General features: G+C 48.6%; 2 protein-coding genes across 2 annotated transcripts; one reads left to right on the top strand and one right to left on the bottom strand.

Moving 5' to 3' along the window:
- Positions 1–380: 380 nt before the first annotated feature.
- clrn2 (clarin 2) lies at positions 381–1,974 on the bottom strand (the record flags this gene model as incomplete). The annotated part of the gene is made up of 3 exons (XM_084454613.1): positions 381–649; positions 1,190–1,369; positions 1,722–1,974. 3 exons carry the CDS (start codon positions 1,972–1,974, stop codon positions 381–383), a joined length of 702 nt encoding a protein of 233 aa, XP_084310739.1.
- Positions 1,975–5,998: 4,024 nt separating this feature from the next.
- tapt1b (transmembrane anterior posterior transformation 1b) lies at positions 5,999–17,558 on the top strand (the record flags this gene model as incomplete). Its single annotated transcript, XM_084454357.1, has 14 exons — positions 5,999–6,176; positions 8,076–8,206; positions 10,148–10,266; positions 10,844–11,006; positions 11,465–11,600; positions 11,821–11,918; positions 12,026–12,095; positions 12,234–12,314; positions 13,771–13,880; positions 15,193–15,252; positions 15,437–15,505; positions 15,661–15,737; positions 16,362–16,534; positions 17,293–17,558. 14 exons carry the CDS (start codon positions 5,999–6,001, stop codon positions 17,556–17,558), a joined length of 1,731 nt encoding a protein of 576 aa, XP_084310483.1.
- Between the last annotated feature and the right edge of the window lie 402 nt (positions 17,559–17,960).

Below are 17,960 nucleotides of genomic sequence, written 5' to 3'. Positions count from 1 at the left end.
GGAAGTATGTCAGAGCATTCCAGCAGAAGCACTCAATAACATTAGTCACAAAATCAGTCTGTCACAGTCAACACAAAGCCATGTGATCCACTGGGGAGTCACCTCCTGTGCCTTAATCAACCACAGTGAAAGTCTGCTGAATCAAAAAGTGGGCAGCAGTGTTGGCAGGCTCAGATCGTCATATCCCAACTGAAGCATTAAACCCATATACGTACAGGAAAAATGCTATGATAGCACCCGTATGGTCGTGAAAGTTGGCAGTGACTGTGCGTGTGTGTGTGTGTGTGTGTGTGTGCGTGCGCTTGAGAGCGAACGAGCGTGCTCAGAGACCCGACTCGATCGCTGGCTCGTGCGTCGCACGTACTGCAATAGCAGCCGCGTCAGTACAGCATGTCGAGAGCCGTGATGGTCGGCTCCTCCGGCTTCTTGCTCTGACGCTTTGGCATCTTGATCCTGCTCGCCGCCACCACGCAGCAGACGGCGGCGTGCGTGCCGACGCTGGCCACGGCCAGCCAGAAGGACCAGGCCAGGCCCTCGTCCAGCACGGAGAGGATGAACAGGGTCTCCCTGAAGTTGGCCACGCGCTCCGTCAGGCTGTAGCACCTCATGGAGGCCAGGAAGCACAGGACGGCCAGCGCTGCGAACAAGGCTGAGAGAGAGAGAGAGAGAGAGAGAGAGAGAGAGAGAGAGAGAAGGGGGTAAGGGTGGAGGGAGGGAGAGATGGAGGGATGGAGGGAGAGGGGATGAGGAGTAAGTGGGTAAGGGTAGAGGGAGGGAGAGGGTGAAGGAAGAGGGAGGGGTGAGGGTGCAGGGATAGAGAGGGTGGAGAAGGGGACAGGAGAGTGAAGGGAGAGAGAGGATGACAGATAGAGAGACAGGGTGAGGGTGGAAAGAGGGAGAGGGGGAGGTGGGGGACAGGGTGAGGTGAAAGGTTAAAGGAGAGGGTGAGAAAGGGAGAGTGGAAAGAGAGGGTGGTAAAGAATGGAGGAGAGGAGTCGACAGGGGATCAGGAAGGGACAGGGAGAAAGATCAGGAAAGAGACAAGAGAGAGAAAGAAAGAAAGAGAGAAGATCAATAGAAAGACAATGAAAGAACAGGTGAATCAAATAAAATGACAAAAGTGAACGCCTGCTTGTGCATGTGTGTGTGTGTGTGTGTGTGTGCGTGATGGACGCATCCTCCCCCTTACCAGCGATGAAGTTCCAGAGGTAGAGGCCCTTCGGCCCCTTGATGCTCTGGTAGGGAATCTTGCGGGCGTTGTAGATACAGAAGGACAGGCTGACCAGGGCGAAACCCATGGCGACCAGCAGGAACAGGATCACCAGCGCATGGAGGCCGTGGTTCAAAGTCCGCACAAGCTTAGGGAAGACTAGACACAGTGGACGTGGACACACCAGACACACACACACACACACACACACACACACACACACACACACACAATAAACCTTTTTCAATTTTGCCGAGTTGATGGTACAGCCAAGAGTAATTGGTAGACAGTCTTCTTTACGTTTAATCAATTAAGGGTCAGTCGACGTTTTCAGCTCTTACAAAGCACAATAATAGTCCCACCTGCTTCACTGGTCATCACACTCACACACACTCTCTCTCTCTCTCTCTCTCTCACACACACACACACACACACACACACACACACACACACACACACACACACACACACACACACACGCACACACGCACAGCAGTATAGCTATTCTTACTGTAAATTTTGGAAGTACGACTCCCGAGTCCACACTTTCGGGTCTTCCCGCCCTGGAACAGCCCGTAGTAGATATACCCGGTGAACTGCGCGAGTTCCGGGTTGGACGCATTCACGATCTCCGCTCCGGTCTTGCACAGAACCCGTCCGGTGACCCACTGTTCCGTTGCGAGCGCTACCATCAGCAGGATCACGGAAACGATGCAGAGCAGCGCGGCCACCGAGAACGTAATCCGCTTCCACAGACTCGGCATTTTACAGCCATCGGGCATACGAGCCCATCTTGCCCGCCGGTAACAGTACCCAGACCCCGGGTCCCGGTAACACAACCCAGACCCCGGGTGTGAGCGACAGAATCAGCCGCTATTACATGCACTGCCTAGGGGCATTTTATCTAGTTAGGCTACTCCTCGGCCTATGAATTGTTAGGCTACAACTAAAAATGTTGATGCAAAACAGCTGCTTACCGGGCCGTGAGGCTGAGTGCCCCGTTGCCGTGTCGTTACAGGAACACGGACACCTAATATATGGCGGTCAAGGGGATCTCTTACCGAGGGAAACTCGATCCCTCAACCTGCAGCCGCGCACGAGTTCCCAGCCAATGGTTTAATTGTAGGCTACTTCTCCCTCCCTCTCTCTCTCCCTCCCTCCCTCTCCCCTCCCTCTCTCCTATACCTGGACTACTGTCTCTCTGGCAGTCTTTCTTGTTTTAATCAATGAATGTAATGTTCCTTGCACTAATCCGCCCTTTGGGACGACAATATAAATACAGTTGCAACTCAAATTGGTAACAGTCGGTGTCAGATTGGCCTGACCTATACTGACTTCATGAAAGGTTACATGACATAAATAACAAGATATATGCCAAACAACATAAACTAATTAATTAAATGAATCATGGCAGTCACCAAACATTTCCAGCACCACAGTAGCATGACTGAACTAGTGGTTATGGAAAGAGGAGTGTGGGTGTGAATTTTGAGAGTCCTGGTGGGAACAAAGAAAAATCAGAACCACAAATTATATTCAAGATCAGTTTATTGCCATGGTTTACACATAGGCTTCTAGGAATTTGTTTAGGCTACTGTAGGTCGATGGTGCATACACTGATGGAGACAACATAGACAGGGTGCAGGACAGGGCAGTGCAAATACAAAATACAATATCCAGTACACTAGGATCTAGTTTTCTAGTTTTTTTATCTATGTTTTTTTCACTCCTCGTTGTAAGTACACAGAACGCCAACATAATTTTCGTTTATGAAACAAAATCAACCAGCACATAACGTCAAAATTCAACCCACCCCCTGTGCATTGTCCCAGTTCCCCAGACAACCATCGTACACAGCCCACAGTCAGTCAGGTTTGTTCACACCACTGAGGAGAGCTATAGGTTACAAAAGCTCTGTTGTTATAAGCCAAACTCGTGTTCAGTGAACTTAAAGGCTTTTTCTTTACAATCGAAGCAGAATTAGTGCAGCACATGAGCCTATACTCTTGTATTTATGAGGCTTAAAACACACGTGGTCAAAGAGAGGCGGGGCGCATCCATTGTGTCAGCGCTCTGCCATCGTAGGAAAGGGGCTACATAAAACAGCGTATTTTTTGCTCGTCGAGTTACATTGCTTCTTTGTTTCATAGTTGATCCCCCGCTTGCAGACTATTCCTGTGTTCCTATTCCTGTTAAAACGTTAAAACCACTTGTTACACATGAGTAGAGAGGAAATTACAACCGAAACAAGTTGTGTAATGCTTTCTATACCTAACCACCCTGCCTCTCCTATCTATTATTCCTTTCCCAGGTTTGGTATGGCATCTAAGGCTTCAGCCTATCTGAGAAGTAAAACGATTGTTGTAATAGTTAATCTGTCTGAGGATGTCAACTATCCTTGACAAGGTAATAGCTGAGATGTGGCTACTGTCAAGCTGAAATAAAACCACTTGTTTAGCACCATTGGACTATCTCCAACTGAAACTATCATTAACCCCCTCAAGTCCGAGCCTATTTTAGGCTATTTTGGGTATCCTCGACTGGTTGTCATTACATAGTAATAAGTATGAATCCTATTTTGAACTACTAAGTGTTATATGTCTTTTTTCCAGCACAAACTGGCCCTGTGTGGTTAGAAATGGTACCTTTTTTATTGATTCCAAACTTACAAAATATAATTTGGAAAGTCTTTTGACTGTTGAATAAGGCCTTATGTATAAATGTGAAAAATACAAACACTCTACTCCACACAAATAAAAAACAAACAACAGAAATAAATGTAAGCTCAGTTCACAGGCGTTTTTGGACCGAATTCACATTTCAAAGCACTTTCTTATTCAATTGTGTGTGTGGGTGTGTATGTTTATACAAGGCAGTCCACAATTGAGTGTGTGTGTGTGTTAATTCAACAATAATACAACTACTAATGAAATGATAGAAACTAATGAACCCTCCTCTCCTCCCTTCTCCGAAGGTCCCAGGCCACAACATGACTGAAGCATACTGACCCAGTGCAGTAGTGTTTTCCCTCCTGTCTTGATCACCAGTCTCCCCTGCTCTCGACCGCCCTTTCTCTCCACTCCTCCCCCGTCTTCTCCTCTCCTGTCTTCATCACCATCATCCTCATCCAGGTCTTTCATCTGCTCAATATTAGCCATGGGAACAGGAGTTGTGGAGACACACAACAACTTGTCAGTGTACAGTCACACACAGATATATCAGAATCCTAGCGTAGTTGAAGTTACACTATACTGTATTCAGACAGTAGGTTTGGCAAGCTGCTTAAACAGCGAAGCGCCTGCACTGACACACATAGAAATCAGTGCCTTTTGTGCGTGGCTGTAAGCCAGTGCACCATAGATAGCGTTTGTCGGATTGTCACTCCCTCCCTCCCTCCCTCCATTACTCTGTTGAATGTTGACCTGCATTTCTCTGTTGGCAGCACAAAAGTCAGTTCGCTGATCTCCACTGCACAAGTAGAATAGCAGTGAAAGCATCAAACTGGATCAAAAACTTGCTGCTGGAGCCGAGCTGGATCTACAGTGAGCAGGCCAAGAAGGACACAGTCTGCATGCTGCTGGGTATGCCCAACCCTATCCTCGCCAAGAAGAATGCCGACCGACTCGAAGAATGGACCCAGGCCAACCAGATGTACGTGGACCACTACTTCAAGCTTGTCAAGCACAATACCAAAGACATGCTGAGCAGTGCTCTGAAGGATGTGCTACTCTGCGTTGTGTTTTGATTTCAATAAAAGACGGCCCCCAATCTCACACAATACCACACAGTCCAGTGTTTCCTTGTTCTGATGTATCCCAAATAAATCTCTCCAACACGGGATTTGAGCGACTAGCAAAAGCTGTTTATTCCAGAAGCTGTTTATACAAAAGATGATGGCATACATTTTTGTCTAATGCACAAATGACCTGTCTGTATGCTGTCTGAACTCAAATCAAAGCATTGGTCTCGTTGCAACGTTCTTATGGTTCGGGTGCCCCCCCCCAGCTCATCTCTTCTTCGATAAAACTGTCTTTCTGGTCTCTTCTGTGGCCTTGTTTGGTCAAGATAAGCTACTCCGCCTCGGCGCTAACCACAACAATTGCTGTTTGGCACAGAGTGTACCAGCCATGGAATGTCATCTTTATCTCATAAGTCTATGGAAGAGGGACACCATTTCTTACAGAAAGCTCCAGCTACAGCCATACTCAGAGGCCAATCATTATAATTTAGAAATAGCTAACAGGATCAGATTAAAAGGCATTTCTCTGAAAATCAACCAATATTCAACACTGGTAAGATTACACCCTGTGCTTCCCATCTCTGGAAAGCACATTTATCGTAGTTTTTCATTTACAATGCATTTACGCCCCTTTTGACTTCAATTGTAGCCCAGTGAGAGCCTTCAATATGTCAATAATCAGTTCTAAGTCCAAAATACTGAACTACCCCTTTAAGTCTATCAACAACATAATGGATAGTAAATGAGGCCCTATGTCCAAAATTCCAGACTTTTTCCCTTTAAGCTGGCTGTGTCTTGCCAAGAACTGCAGTGGAATTCCTAATAATATTTTTTCCCCGAATATCTTTAATTTCCAAATGTTCAATGCATACAGGAACATGTTTTATGTAGCCTACGCAATGTGTATAGGTCTACATGTATGGGGATTCCGCTTTGACCAAACAGGCACTCGCGTCCCTCCGTGGCGACACCACGAAACTGCAACACACCGCTTCTCCCCCCACTGACGTCGGCGTGACGCACTGTCTGTCTAGCAGCTGAGCTCGAAGATGGCGGACTCGCTATCAGCGGGGCTCGGAGAGGAAAAAGATACGGATAAGGAGGACAAGGATAGGGAGAGGCGGACGGCGAAGAGCGACAGGAGTAGGGAGAGCTCCGAGGCGACGGAGACGCTGGGTTTCTACGACAAGAGCGGCGGTAGAAAGGACAAGAAACGCAACCTCTCTGGTGAGTGCGAGGCGAGCCCCTGACATAGCATGGGCCAGCCAGCCAGCTAACGTTACCAGCGTCACGCGTTTGTTTTGCTTTGAAGACTGCGATGTGTTGGTTCAGTTGCATTGTCGGCGAGCCGTGCTGTCTATGGTATTCCCCTCATTGTGTGCACGACACCTCATAACCGCTTTGCACGTTGCTTACAAGCTAACTAGTTTGACGTGGATAGCTTAGCTAGCTAGCTCGAAGTGCAGTGCACTATAAGATCATGCAGCCTATTACGCGACTGTAACTGTACTAGCAAGTTGGTGCTAATTTAGCTAACCAGAGCTGCAGCTAACGTAAGCCTGCTCGTCTGCAGCTGTCTTGAAGGGATCCTGTTTCAAAGTTAATAAAAATAAATTCAGGTGGTGGTCCCTGCAGACTCTCTATGTTAGCTAGGTCTATCTTAATGCCAGCTAGATAAGCACTACACTGCACCAATGTGTGATAACTAGCGAGTTATCTAAGTTTAGCCATGTAGGCCTACAAGAGATGGTCTATATTTCATGACAACACTGTTCTGATTGTCATTAATTAAGCAAAAAGTTATGTGGGCTCATGTTGTGAATTTGCATGGAACACTGTTCCTCTTTGTGAGTAAATTGATTCAAATTAGCACTGAATGTGATTTAGGATTACGTGTCCTAAATGTAAAAAGTGTGATGTGTCTGCACAGCATCTTATTTGGGAAGCGAGAGGGTGCGCGCCCCCGAGCCGTGCGTCGGTGCGTGTGTGCGCGCCCAAGCCAGGTTCTTAATGACAGTGTGGTGACAGATAACCAGATAACCCAGCACACCAGTCCTGCTAATGTTTATCCACCAATGCTGAGGTTTCATTGATCTCGCCACTAACCAAAAGTCGTCCAATACTACAATGAATCAGGTAATTTGGCTAGGAGAAACATCTATTTAGCCTAAATAAATCAGGCCAGGTCCAGCCTGGCTTATGTGCGTGGCTGGCTTGTTTCTGTTCAGGACTGGTAGAACGGAAGCTAGTCATGCCACTGAAATAGCTGTGGATTTAAATGACATGAAATAATGTCGGATAAATTAAGATAGGTCTTGTCGCCTGGACACATCAGTTCCAATGCTTCCAATGCTAATCCTGCACAATAAGAGTGGGATAGCCAGTTAGCTCATGAGCTCACAACAACTAGCAGCAGCTTCCATAACATTAATGGTAGTGGTCAGTGGCTAAAGCAGTTACACTGATGATTCCTGTAATGTTAGCTATTTTGCTGCGATTGGTTCAACTTCTGTTTCTGGATAAAGATAAGGGATAAAAAGATTGGAGTGAAAGGATGAACGTGTGGAGGTTTGGATTATAGTCCCATAAAGTCATCTCCACCGGGGCCTTGAACCCCGGTCTCCCGGGTGGGAGTCCTATGCTCTCACCACTACTCTACTTGTGCAGTGGAGATCGGCGGGTTGGTTTTGTGTGTCCTTCCTCCAGTCCCTGGTGTGGGTTGGGGTTAGAATAAGGGTTGGGGTTGGGACAGGATCGGACCTAAGAGGCCCAACATGTAAAAATAAATAGCCTACCTTGCTTTACAAACGATAGACTTCACAAAGTGTTCAAAAGGTGCAAAATAGGAAAGAAACTTCTCCTCTTAATGATGTTGTTATCGGAGCTGTACAAACAAAGAAGCAAAAGGGCATAAAACCACATGAAGGGTAATAATTAGGGCAGATGCATAAGAACTTATTATTCATAAGAGAGAGTGAGCTGAGGAGTATAACATTTTGACACTAGCAACCTACTTTAACCATTCTCTCTACACTTCTCTCTTTATATCTCTCTTTCTCTCTCTCCCTCTTTCTCTCTGTCCTTCTCCCCCTCCCCCCACCTCTCTACCAATCACTCTCCATCCAGACCTGTCTCTGGTCAGGTTCATCAGTGCTGAGCTGACCAGAGGCTACTTCCTGGAACACAATGAGGCTAAGTACACTGAGCGCAGAGAGAGGGTCTACACCTGCCTCCGCATCCCCAAAGAGCTGGAGAAGGTAAACACACACGCGCGCACGCAAACACACACTAGTGTTGTCACGATACTACCAGCATCTTTGTTTCCATACCGATACTGATACCAAATCATGAATTTCGATACTTAGCAAATGCAGAGGGCAAATTGCACCGGCGTCCACCGAAGATCCGTGTGTGTGTGTATGTGTTTTGTGTGTGCTGTGTAACCGCTCACTCACGCGTGGGTTTGTGTGTGTCACTTTCCGTGTGGTAAATAAAGACCCTCAAGGTCCTGTAATTATTAAATATAATAGAAGGCTACATTGTGTGTAAACTGTATTGTGCATGAAGGTGCAAATGTGCATTGTTGCATGTGGATGTGTGTTTGTGTTACTGTACAGTGAGCCTGAGGGAGCCTGTGTGTGAGTGACACATGCAGGCAGGCAGCAGGCAGTGGTCATTGATCAGGAGTCTGGCTGCCTAATGGAAAAAGCTGTCCAGGGCTGAGTTTCCCAGAGGCATCGTAGCGCTACGTTCATCTTGAGCCCCATGACAAACCTCTTCAGCCGTCTGAGGTGGAAGGCTGTTGTGCCTTTTTTCCCCACATGTGTAGCTAATCATGTGGCTGTATTTTATAGAGAGCAGCTGCATCTCCACAAACTCATCTGATGCATTGCAAACATTTTGTGTCATTCTATGTTTCCAAACATGTTGTGAATGTGCTGTGGAAGCTTTCTGGTGCTGCGCTCTGTCTGTGGCCCTGCTTGTTTATCAAAAACAAAACAAGTTGTAAAATGATTTGGGGGCAGATACATCTAGCTAGCTATGTGAGGTAAACTAGCTTACTATATTGTTATCTTAACAGTTGGTGAAAAAAGCCTGTTAGCTAACAAAAAACAAACTTGTTCGTTCATCTAAAACGTTATGCTACTCGTCTCGGACAGTCATTCCTTTTTTCTTATTTTTTTTAAAAAAAAACATTTTTTATTTCTGATTATTGTTCCATTTTCACCCAATTTGGCAGCCAATCACACCTGACCTATTGTCCCGTTGTTACTGTGGAGGATTAGTCGTGCAACCCCGTGGTCGGCGCTCTCGGCTCGTTGCCGTGACCCCTACACCAGACGGGGTCGTCGTAGAGCGGCGAACCCGCAAGCCGAGATTAAACTAACCACCCTCAGCCAGCGGCGCCCCGATATGCCCCTCCCGCTGGGATCCAGCCATACTCGCATCTGGCGAGAGGGAAACCCATTCCTGGACTGGACGACTGACCACAATATTTCAGGCAGTCAAATAACGTATCAAAACAAGCTTCACCTTGATTTGGCAACACTAGCTGGCTAGCACAGCCAGTTGGCATTTCGGTTGGCATTTCGTTTTGACAGCTGCTTAGTTCATATACACTCAAGGACACTCGACAACAATGATTCACTGATTGGGAACAAAAGGAGAAAGGTCCATCTGCCGCTGCTCGCCACGCACGTGAAGCTTGCTACCACCGCTCAAATTACACACTCAGTTCGTACAACGCCACGCACACACCACTAGCGCAACGTCAGCGTTGTGCTTAAGAGACTGGTGCCTATTAGCCAGATCAAATAGCCATTCTCATCATTAAAGTATAGATTTTTTCCCAAAATGCTGGTATAGTACCGTTTTCAAAACTCTAGTACCGTGATACTTTTTCTGTGTCGACATATCGTGCAAAACTAACACATGAACACGTACGCGCGCACACACACACACACGCATGCATACACACACAGACACGCAGATAAACTGGGAAAGTCCACCAAGTAATAGCAGTACTGTGATATGAAATTGGATCAGTTCATCTAAGCTGCTAAATATTGCTGCTGAATTTAAAAGAGCAGGATAAAGCATGACTCCCCCCTTTCTCTCTCTCTCTCTCTCTCTCTCTCTCTCTCTCTCTCTCTCTCTCTGTCTCTCTCTCTCTCTCTCTCTCTCTCTCTGTGTTGTAGCTGATGATCTTTGGCTTCTTCCTGTGTCTGGATGCCTTCCTGTACGTGTTCACCCTGCTGCCTCTCAGGGTGCTGCTGGCCCTGCTACGGCTCCTCACACTGCCCTGCTGTGGCCTCAGGTAACACACACACACATACACACACACACACACACACTCACTATACTTTGATTCAGAATCGATGAATCGATGAATCGATTTTTTAAACCCAGCCCTAGTGGTCAGTGGCTAAAGCAGTTACACTGATGATTCCTGTAACATTAGCTATTTTGCTGCGATTGGTTCAACTTCTGTTTCTGGACAAAGATAAGGGATAAAAAGATCGTAGTGAAAGGATGAACGTGTGGAGGTTACATATAAGGATGGCTCAAACGCACTCACACAACACGCATGCTCAAACGCTCGTCTCACATTCACACAGTCTTGCATGGAGAGGCAGAGTGAAAATGAAGTAGGGTGTAATACCGCCATCACCCTGCAGGTGGCAGCATGGTCCTGTCTCTGGCTTGGTACGGTAGTTTACCTGAGAGCAGAGAGAGGACCAGCTGGTCGGTTACTATGATGTCAGTGTACCTCCGATTTCCTCTTCTTCTCTCTCTCGTTCTCTGCCTCTGTCTTGTATATTTTCAAATTCTCATATATTTGAAATTGCTTTGTGTGTTTGTGTGTGTGTGTGTGTGTGTGTGTGCGCACACAGAGGCTCCCGCCTGCTGCAGCCGGCCCAGGTGTGTGACGTGCTGAAGGGCTTCATCATGGTGCTGTGCTACTCCATGATGAGCTACGTGGATTACTCCATGATGTACCACCTGATCAGGGGCCAGTCCGTCATCAAGCTCTACATCATCTACAACATGCTGGAGGCAGGTCACACACACACACACACACACACACACACGCACACACACACACACTCACACACACACACACACGGGGCACACACACACAGACATACGCACGGCACACACACACAGACATACGCACGACACACACACAGACATACGCACGGCACACACACACACACACACACACACACACAGACGTACGCACGGCACACACACACACACACAGACATACGCACGGCACACACACACACACACACACACACACACACACACACACACACACACACACGAGCAGACAGAATTTAATAGGACACTTTTAGGCAATCGGAAAGCGTTAACATCGGACTTAAAAAGAGTCAAACCCGCTTTGAAAGGATCAATAGTTTGCCGAACATCACAATAAGCCCAGTCCGTTAGCTGGCGGTCAGTATCCACCGCCCAGACGTGTTCTTATTGGCCGAGCCTCTCTCCCCCAGGTGGCGGACCGGCTGTTCTCGTCGTTCGGCCAGGACATCCTGGACGCACTGTACTGGACGGCCACCGAGCCCAAGGAGAGGAAGAGGGCGCACATCGGAGTCATCCCGCACTTCCTCATGGCCGTGCTCTACGTCTGTATCCTTCCCAGGGACACTGCGCTTGTGTGTGCGTGTGTGTGCGTGTGTGTGTGTGTGTGTAAAATAGGTTGTTTGTTTTTTGTGAGCGATTGCGCGCGTGTGTGTACGTGTAGCTGTTTCTGTACGTACGTACGTGTGTGTGTGTGAGAGAGAGAGGATTATTGTGCGTGGCGCGGAAGGGCGTTGTTGTTTTTTTCCTCAGCTTCGCCGTGTCGCAGTCCTCCACGCCATCCTCATCATGGTCCAGGCCACCACCCTCAACGTGGCGTTCAACTCGCACAACAAATCCCTGCTGACCATCATGATGTCCAACAACGTAAGCGCACGCGCAAACGCACCCCCCCCCAACACACACACACACACACACACCTGTCAGCGTCCTATAGGAGTGCATAGTGACTGATGTCGTGTGTTCCTCTGCAGTTTGTGGAGATCAAAGGAAGCGTTTTTAAGAAGTTTGAGAAGAACAACCTGTTCCAGATGTCTAACAGCGGTGAGAAGAAAACCCTGAAATGGTCATTTAGTGAATAGAACGGCGGCTAGTCTATATTAATTGTGTGTCTGTGTGTGTGTGTGTCTGTGTGTGTGTGTGTGTGTGTGTGTGTGTGTGTGTGTGTGTGTGTGTGTGTAGATATTAAAGAGAGGTTCACCAACTACATCCTCCTGCTCATCGTGTGTCTGAGGAACATGGAGCAGTTCTCATGGAACCCTGGTAAGAGCCTGTCGATCTCTCCATCCATCTCTCCAACTTCCCTCCCTCCCTCCGGGTATGTTTACAATAATATGTTTTCATTTTAAGACGCCGTTTTAAAACGAAAACGATCTCTGTCCACGCAAGCGCAAATCTCCGTCCGTGCGAACGTGCCACGAAAGCGCCCGTCACATGATGGTCCACGTGGATTAGCTCAGTGTTTCTCATCTGTCGGTTCATTCTGAATGGGTCGCGGTGTGGGTGGTAAAAAAACAACAATATTTTAACACTATAACACAATATTTTGTAGCCATGACAGTGTTCTTCAACAAATTGTTTCTTCCCAAGTGTGTCCTCTGCCTAGAGTGTATAGAGCTACTTCATTATCTATGTTGAATTAACCAATGGTAGTCAAGGCTGATGTCGCCGGTTTTCTTCCAGAAAAGGGTCATGTGATGCTCAGTGGCTTTGTGGTTAGAGTGTCCGCCCTGAGACTGGGAGGTTGTGAGTTCGATCCCCGGCCGAGTCATACCAAAGACTATTAAAAAAAAAGGTACCCATTGCCTCCCTGCTTGGCACTCAGCATCAAGGGTTGGAATTGGGGGGCTAAATCACCAAATGATTCCCGAGCGCGGCACCGCTGCTGCTCACAGCTCCCCCAGGGGATGGGTCAAATGCGGAGAACTAATTTCACCACCCCAGGTTGGGTGTGTGACAATCATCGGGACTTTAACTTTGATATGGGGCGAGACGAAGCGAATGTGGGGGTCTGCGTCGTCGCTTTCAAAAGTCTCCTGTTTCCGCCCGTTCACGCCACAACGCAATCCGGAGTTTTCAAACTGAAAACTTCGGCAGTTTTCAAAGGTCTCTGCTTTAGGAAAGCGCAGGGTTAGTGTGGATGGCCAGACGCTAGGCCTGAACATAGTACTGCACAATTTATCGTGCACATTTATCTTAATCGCAATTATGACCTGCAATTAACTAATCGCAAAAGGACGCAATGAATGCAATCAATAATTCCGTTTTGCATTTAGTGTGCTGGGGGCACGTGGACCAATCATGGGTGTTTATGCTGTCTGAGTCTGACCAATCACATGCGTTCCCGCTGTGAGTAATTTCACTGATAGACAGAGAGCAGATAGACGGCATACATTTCTCTTCTTTTCGTATGAAGGTATCATCACAAAAAATTTTATATAAATGTGAAATATTAATCATACTTAATAATCGCAATTACAATATTGCTTAAATAATCACAATTAGTTTTTTGTCATAATCGAGCAGCCCTACTGTACCTATACGTAGCAAAAGTTATGTTTTAAAATGAAACAGTATTAGTGTAAACATAGTCAGTCTCCATCTATCCCCAGCTGACAATGTCAACTAACTATATTGTGTTGTAAATGGTAGATGATTAATCCTACCGTCAGCTGTGATTGATAATGTGTTGATCAGTGGTTGGTGTGTGTGATCGCAGACCACCTGTGGGTGCTGTTCCCCGACGTTGTCATGGTGATAGCCTCCGAGATCGCCGTGGACGTCGTCAAGCATGCGTTCATCACTAAGTTCAACGACATCACCGCTGACGTAAGTGTGCGTGTGTGTGTGTGAGTGAGAGACTGTGTGCGTGGGCAAGGTATATAATACTGTATGGGAATTGCCGGCCCCTCTACTGTGTCCCACTTCAGTAGAAAAGAAGCACAAAAGTGTGTGTGTACGTGTGTGTGTGTGTGCTTGCTGATCAGCTGGGTCGGTTTGCATGCGCCATAGGAACACTATCACTCTAACCATCTTTGTCAAGGAACTTCCACAATAGTGTCTTGTTCCCCTGGGACATGCTTGAATGGCGCACCTCCCTCTCACCTCTATATCCTAGCCCCTTGGCCTACATCAGCCTTTGTGTGTGTTGTGAGGTCAGGTCCCCTCGGTTAGTTAACAAAGTAATAACTACTGCAGAAAGTGTCAGGCGCTAAATAAATTGGTAGGCAAATGAGTACACATTCACACACCGACTCCCCTTTGGACTGAAAGCCAAATCTAAGCAAGGGAACACACACACACATACACACCAGGGATTTGGAGAGCTGAAGAAAGGGTTAGTAATGACAGTGAGTGTCACCCACCCACTGCCCCCCACCCCCCTTCCCCCCTTCACCTCCTTTCACCTTGTCCACTCCCCGCCCCCCGGGCAGTATCCACGGTTACTTAGTCGCACCCAGGCCGACCCCCAACAGGAAGAGATTAAAGCCTTTTATCCCAGTAAAGTCAATCACCGCCCGCTCTCACACCCATACGTTCACCTCTCCCCCCTCTGGTTAGCCTCCTTTCATTCAGCGTCTCCTCCTTCTACCCCCCCCTCCACCCCTCTCTCTCTCTCTCTCTCTCTCTCTCCCCTCCACCCCTCTCTCCTTCTCTCTCTCTCTCTCTCTCTCTCCCCTCCCCCACTCTGGCGCTCCTTCTCGGAGTTGCGTTCTAGACGTTTGGTTGGGAGTACAGGTACACCTAGCGAGGAAGGCTGCGCTTCTCTAAGTCAACTTTAGGTCGGCCGTGACCCAGTGACCCCGTTCTGCCCGCCTCTCAATCGTCCTTCGCAGACCCTAAAAAGATGCTCTCGCTGTCGAATGAACTGATCAGACGCAAGCCAACGGTCAGAGGCTTTATCAGTAGCACTCATTGTCAGTGTAGCTCATGAAGGTGGTCATTCTACGTGCGCCTAATATTGTTCTATGTCTGTCTATGTCAGCCTAATGCCATTCTATGTATACCTAATGTCATTCTATGTCGGCCTAATGTCATTCTATCTCTGCCTAATGTCATGTCAACCTAATGTCATTCTATGTCAGCCTAATGTCATTCTATGTCAGCCTAATGTCATTCTATGGCACTCTTCATCACCCAGGTCTATGGAGAGTATCGTGCTAGCCTCGCCTTTGACCTGGTCAGCAGTCGACAGAAAAATGTAAGACACGTACACACACACACACACTCTCATCCACCCAGCCACCCGCACACGCGTACTTCACTTCCTCTCTCTAATCAGCATTTTATATTCATATTCAGCACTATATAAAGCACAAAAGTGCTTTGTATAAAATGAATGCTGATTATTTATTTGAAGGGTGTTGTCTGTGTCCCTCTCCCAGGCATACACGGACTACAGTGACACCGTGTCCAGGAGGATGGGCTTCATACCCCTGCCCCTCGCACTGCTGGTCAGTGTCTCTGCCGTTAACGTCCGTTAGCGCCGACCGCTGTCTGCGTTTGAACGTTTAAATGAAGCTGAAGAAGACCCGGATTACATTTACCATGTTGTGTGTGTGTTTGTGTCGAACAGACGATGATCAAGTTGTTTTTGCGTTTTTGTCAGTTGATCCGGGTGGTGATGAGCTCTGTAAGGATCCAGGGCTCACTCTCCGTCATGTGTGTGCTGCTCTTCTATCTGGGGTAAGAGAGAGAGTGTGTTTGTGTGTGTGTGTGTGTGTGTGTGGTTGTGTGTGTGTGGTGTGTCTGGACTATTTCACATAAGGCGCATGTCCACCGGCAAGCTGTATTTTAGAGCTGGTGCTGTTTTCTCATTGTTTACAATGGGTAATGAGCTCTAGGGCGCTATAGAGACGAGAGCTGTGTTCCAAGCGCTTTATAGTGCTACAGCGCCATGAGCTCTAGGCTTTTTTGGCAGTTGAAAAAAGTGTAACTTTCTGAGCTAGAGCGCAGGCTGTAAAAAGCTGTTCTGATGACGACAGCGGTCGGTTTTTGGCAAAACCGCAGAGACAGTGAACGTTAGCACTAGCTAACATTAGCTAGCTATCTTAACTTGGCTAGTTAATCTGCAGTCTACAAAAACACGACACTCGTTGCTAACGTAGCTGTAAAACATCGGTAGCCTAGCCAGCTCTAAACTCCGTCTCTAGTGCGCTCTATGCAGCTGTAAGCTTGGTGCTGTTCAGCTACATACAGCTCGCTGGTGGACACACAGCCTTAGGTATTACATTTTTGTGGATTTGGCGCTTGCTTGTTAACCTGTGTTTACCTTGTACCGTGTGTGTGTGTGTGTGTGTGCGTGTGCAGGATGATCACTCTGAAGGTGTTGAACAGCATTGTCCTGCTGGGGACGTCGTGCATGTTCGTCAAAGAGGCCAACATGGAGGAGAAGCTGTTCCAGACTCCGCCCTCGGCCTCCTCCAGCCGCGTCTCCTCCCGAGCGCACCGCCCCAAGCACGCGCACACCGGCCCGCCTCCAGGTATCACGCACGCACGCACGCACGCACGCACGCAGCGACTCCATTCCACTAGATTTCCTTGGGTTTTCGTCTCTCTCCGCCTCCGGCTCCTCCCTTTCACGCTGCCCCTCTGCTTCTCGTCCCCTGGCTGCTCTAGGCTTGGGGGGCGCTGCTGTACCCGTACCCATACCCCCCACGGACCTGCTACTGGCTGCCCCTCCCCCCTCCCGCCTCCCTCCTCCCCTCTCTAACCCCCCACCGCCCCTCCCACCAGCAAGTGCAGGTATTCCCCTCTTCCTCTCCATCTCCTCCTCCTTTCTCTCCTCTTCCCCTTCTCCTCTCTCCCCCTTTTCCTCCTCTCCTCTCTCTCTCCTCCTCTTTCCTCTCCTCTCCTCCTCTCTCTCTCCTCCTGCTCTCTCTCCTCTCCAACCCCTCCTCTTCCTCTCCTCCTCCTGTCTCTCCTCTTCTCCTCTCCCCTCCTCCTCTCTCCTCCTCCTCCTCTCACTGCGCCTCCTCAGTCCTCTGCTCCGCCACGTTTTTCATCTGCTCAGTCCTTCCGCCTCTCCTCCAGGCTGCTCTTTATTCACCTTCACGTCTCCGTGTGAAATATCAGTTGTTGTTTCCAGGATTGTTGACGTTTGTGACGTTTGTTGACGTTTGTGATTCGTCTCGTTTCGCGAAAGGAATTGACGGAAAGCGTTTGGACATTTTTTAAATACCAACCGCGGGTAAATACCAGTCGGGGTATCCGTAGTAACGGCTGCTAACCCCTCCCCCAGGTGAGCCGGCAGCAGAGACGGGAGGCGTGTCTTCGGCGTCAGTCACAACTCAGCCCACCCACCCGCCGGAGAAGCCCGCCCCCACGCTACCCACCAGCGCATCGGACACCTTCCTGACCACGCCCGACGAGGACGACGACGAGAAGGTCCTCGCCGCGGCGACGGGGGCGGGGGGAGAGGAAGGGGACGGGCTGAAGCATCGCGCGCCCAAGAAGGACCTGCTGGAGATCGACCGCTTCACCATCTGCGGCAACCGCATCGACTGACGCGGGAGGGTTCACGGGGGGGTGGGGGGGGGGGGGGGGGGTTGAGCCGGGGGGTCGCGGAGCGTGTTCAGACGGACTCTCCGCGGTGGAACCCTGAGTATTTATTTGTATTTATTTCTGACCGCACACCCAGGGGGCTGTTCTAACAGCCCTTAGAAGAGACATGAGGCTACAGCTGGGGTACCCACCCCAAACACACTACCCCGCCCTGGCATGAGGCAGCCAATAGGAGGAGGACGAGGGGTTGGGGGGGGGCTTCCTCTAAAAGGCCCGCCCGAATGGCATTAAGAGTTCAAATGTGAGTCCACTACAGCCACAGATCAATGAACAAACGTACAATGCAGAGAGTACACACTAAGCTGTGTGACGGGTCACTTTCTTCCGGCGCCGCCCGGCGTGTGG

This window comes from Borostomias antarcticus (assembly GCF_949987555.1).
Source record: "Borostomias antarcticus genome assembly, chromosome: 20".
NCBI lineage: Eukaryota > Metazoa > Chordata > Actinopteri > Stomiiformes > Stomiidae > Borostomias > Borostomias antarcticus.
Note: the sequence above shows the minus strand (reverse complement) of the source record. Positions and strands in the feature narration are given on the sequence as shown.